Raw genomic sequence first — 3,334 nt, forward strand, 5'->3', positions numbered from 1 at the left:
AATGTACAACACACTGTATAGTATAATATTACTCTTATATTTAAAAATTACTCTTATAACTATATGTTCTTCAAATACTTGTCTCACCATAGTTACGTGATTTCATCTTTTTAGACAGCGTGTCTCTCACATTTCTGTGATAACCACTTTTTAAACAAAATTTCTACCATTTACGTGATAACATTCTATTGAACAATCCTGTAGAGAAATAGAGTAAGTAAGAATGTAGTAAGAATATATTTAGTACTCCTTCCCGTGTGTGTGCGTTGTCCACATTCGATTATTTGTATAGGAAGCTATTAAAAGCTGTTAAAATGAATCACCAAACATTGAGTTAAAAACACATCGATAAAATATTAATTTATTTATTACAATTAAAGATTAAAACAAAATGGTTTTATAGACATTATTAGATTATAGTTCCATTTATCAGAAATAATTTTCATTTATTTCATTAGCTAACAACAATTTATGCAAAACAATTAATAACAAGAACAGGTAGGATTGATTATTATCGGTTGTATTTCGTTCTTCATTGCCAAACCTTATTAAGCTTTCAGTTGCGTGCGAGATCATTTGCACCCGCTTCATTCTGTACTTCATCGCTTAAAGCTAATGGATCCTCTACTGCCGATCCAAATGCTACTCTATCTGACCCTGCACTATCAATAGCATTTTGTACTTCATCTTCCAGATTTAGCAAAGTTGTGATTAATGAATTAAGTGCTCTACCTGCTACCTCGTTGGAAGGGATATTGGGAACTTCATCGTTAAGACCTACGGTTAGATTTAGTAAAGACCTTTCATTTCTAGAAAGTCTCTTTACTTCATTATTCAAAGCAGACGAATCTGAAAATAATTTTTAATTTGTACAAAGGTTTCATATAAACTAGAATAAACTTCCTAAGAAAATCGTTAATAATTTTAGGCATTTCGATATCAAAACGAAAGTGTTTAGGGGCTGTACTTAAATTACGTAACAAATTTAGGGGTAGGGGGATCAAATCATAATGTTACTATTTGTTATAGTACGGGGGAGGGGGTCCTTCAACGCTTGTACGTAATTATCGAAAATTTTGATGATTTAAAAAAAATTTTAATTACAAATTTCGCGCGCTTGACTTGACTGTAGCTTACTTTTAATATTTTGAAAGTAGCCGTTGCGACCGTTTTTGGTATTAAGAGATTACTCAACACACAAATTCCTTTTCAACCTGGTTAAATGGTTTAAGATTTTTAACCCTAATTTCCATAATACTAATAAACATAATTACGTACAAAACAGGGGTAGGGGGTGAGCTCAATATTTTGTTACAATCAGTTACATAGAGGGAGGGTTCAATATTTTGTTACAATCTGTTACATAGGGGGGAGGTAGGGGTTGAAAAGTCGTTCTAAATGCGTTACGTAATTTAAGTACAGCCCCTTACCAAAAAACTTAAATTTTGTGTGTCAATTAATGACTATTTAATTCTCCATTTGTATAAATTTCAAGTCGATTTTCTGTACGGTTTCCGAGATATTAATTATTAAAAACAGCCCTTTTTGCATGGTGGTATATGAAGAAGTATGGTAATAATTATTGTTTTTCCAGCCAATATGTGCTTTTAAAAATGTTTTTTACCATTTACATTTAAAAAAAAAAAAACTTTTATGAAGATTCCTCAAATTTTATGCTTTATAATCATGCCAAAATTAAGAACTGTGCATAAAAAAGAAAAACTTTTTCGGTAAAAACACTGACTTTGATAGTCAATTTCACATAAACAGTACAGAGAATCGATATGAAATTAGTATTCGTATAAAAATAGATGATGAATTGATTAATAAAATTTACCATTTTTTGTATCATTTACATTTTTAAAGTATCGAAATATCTTAAAGGGTTGAAATCAATGATAACAAAAATTTAAAATTTTATTTGTCAATTAATCACCCTTGTATAGGTATTTTTTTTAAAACATTCATATCGATTCTCGGTACGCTTTATGAAAAATGTGCCCTTTTTTGGTAAAAACATGACTATGATAGTTAATTTTTCATAAACCGTACAGTGAATCGATATGAATTTTTCACAAAAAGCGTATAAAAAGATGATAAATTGATTAATAATATTTCAAATTTTTTTTTCATTTTCAGCTGAACATTTCCAAATTACAAATGAAATTTTACCTGATTCTTGAAGTTGAACCAGTAATATGGTAACAATGACAACAAAAATTGCCCATTTGTTGCTCATCGAATACATTGTTGGTATATTTGTTTTCACTAAAATAACAAATTTGTCGTTTGTGTTTGAAAATTTTTTGTTTATATACAATTTCATTAACACATTAAACTCGTACATATCCCCAAAAACTCTTTTTATTGTTTTTGCTAATTTAAATATTTACTAATATGTTTTAATTAAAAAGCAATGAAAAAAATTTATCCAAATGACTAATAGACTTAGAGATAATGGCACAAAATTTCAAATAATGTGTTTGATGACCCTTGATGACTCTTATCTCTATCTCTATATATTATAAATGCAAAAGTAAGCATGTTTGTCTGTTTGTTTCTTTGTTTGCTGGTTACGCTTGCACGATAAAAGTAGCGAATGGTTTTTAATAAAGCCGTACAGCAATATAGCTCATACTTAAGAATAACACATGAGATATAATTTATAAAGATACATTAATAAAAAATAAATAAAAATTAATTAATTTGACATTTCCAAAAATTACAGATTTCTGTAAAAATGGTCAATATAAAATATTTCACGGCCACCATTTCTGATATACTCAATGAATAATTACGACTATTATACATTTAAAAAAATAGAAAACCATACTTTTTTTTTACCTGTGTAAAACAATCCTTACCATTATTTCGAGTGTTATAGAAAGGGAATAAGCGAGAGCAATCTTTATCAATCTTTACTTTTAAACCCAGCGAAGCGGGTGGGTATCACTCTAGTAAATATCCTTTGTGGCATGTTCTAGTTACTTTAATGAATGGTCAAATTTTTATTACCTTTTAATTGATACATTTGTCGTAAATATTTAAATTTTCAAAAAAAGCTATAAAAACTTCGTTCCAAATAGCTTTAATGTGTTTAGAGAAATCGTATATATAGAAATCACATTGGCAATATTTTCAAACTCAAAACACATTTTGCTACTATAGAGAAAACAAATTATTTAAAAGTCATCAACAATGTTTTCGCTTGCAAAAAAATGGTCAACTTTTGTTTTAACTGTTGGCCTTTTCGTTGTTTATTTTCAAGGATCAGGTAAAAAATAATTCATTGATCTATTCAGATTTTATTTAGCTAAGCTAAGCTTTAAATGAA

The 3,334-nt window shown here is 28.4% G+C and overlaps 1 protein-coding gene across 1 annotated transcript; it reads right to left on the minus strand.

Annotated features, from left to right (window-relative positions):
* Positions 1–349: 349 nt before the first annotated feature.
* LOC123298635 lies at positions 350–2,273 on the minus strand. The gene is made up of 2 exons (XM_044880726.1): positions 2,173–2,273; positions 350–849 (listed from the first exon to the last, which is right to left on the minus strand). The coding sequence occupies exons 1-2, from the start codon at positions 2,246–2,248 to the stop codon at positions 557–559; spliced, it is 369 nt and encodes a 122-aa protein (XP_044736661.1). The 5' UTR covers positions 2,249–2,273; the 3' UTR covers positions 350–556.
* Between the last annotated feature and the right edge of the window lie 1,061 nt (positions 2,274–3,334).

This window comes from Chrysoperla carnea, chromosome 4, assembly GCF_905475395.1.
Source record: "Chrysoperla carnea chromosome 4, inChrCarn1.1, whole genome shotgun sequence".
Classification (NCBI taxonomy): domain Eukaryota; kingdom Metazoa; phylum Arthropoda; class Insecta; order Neuroptera; family Chrysopidae; genus Chrysoperla; species Chrysoperla carnea.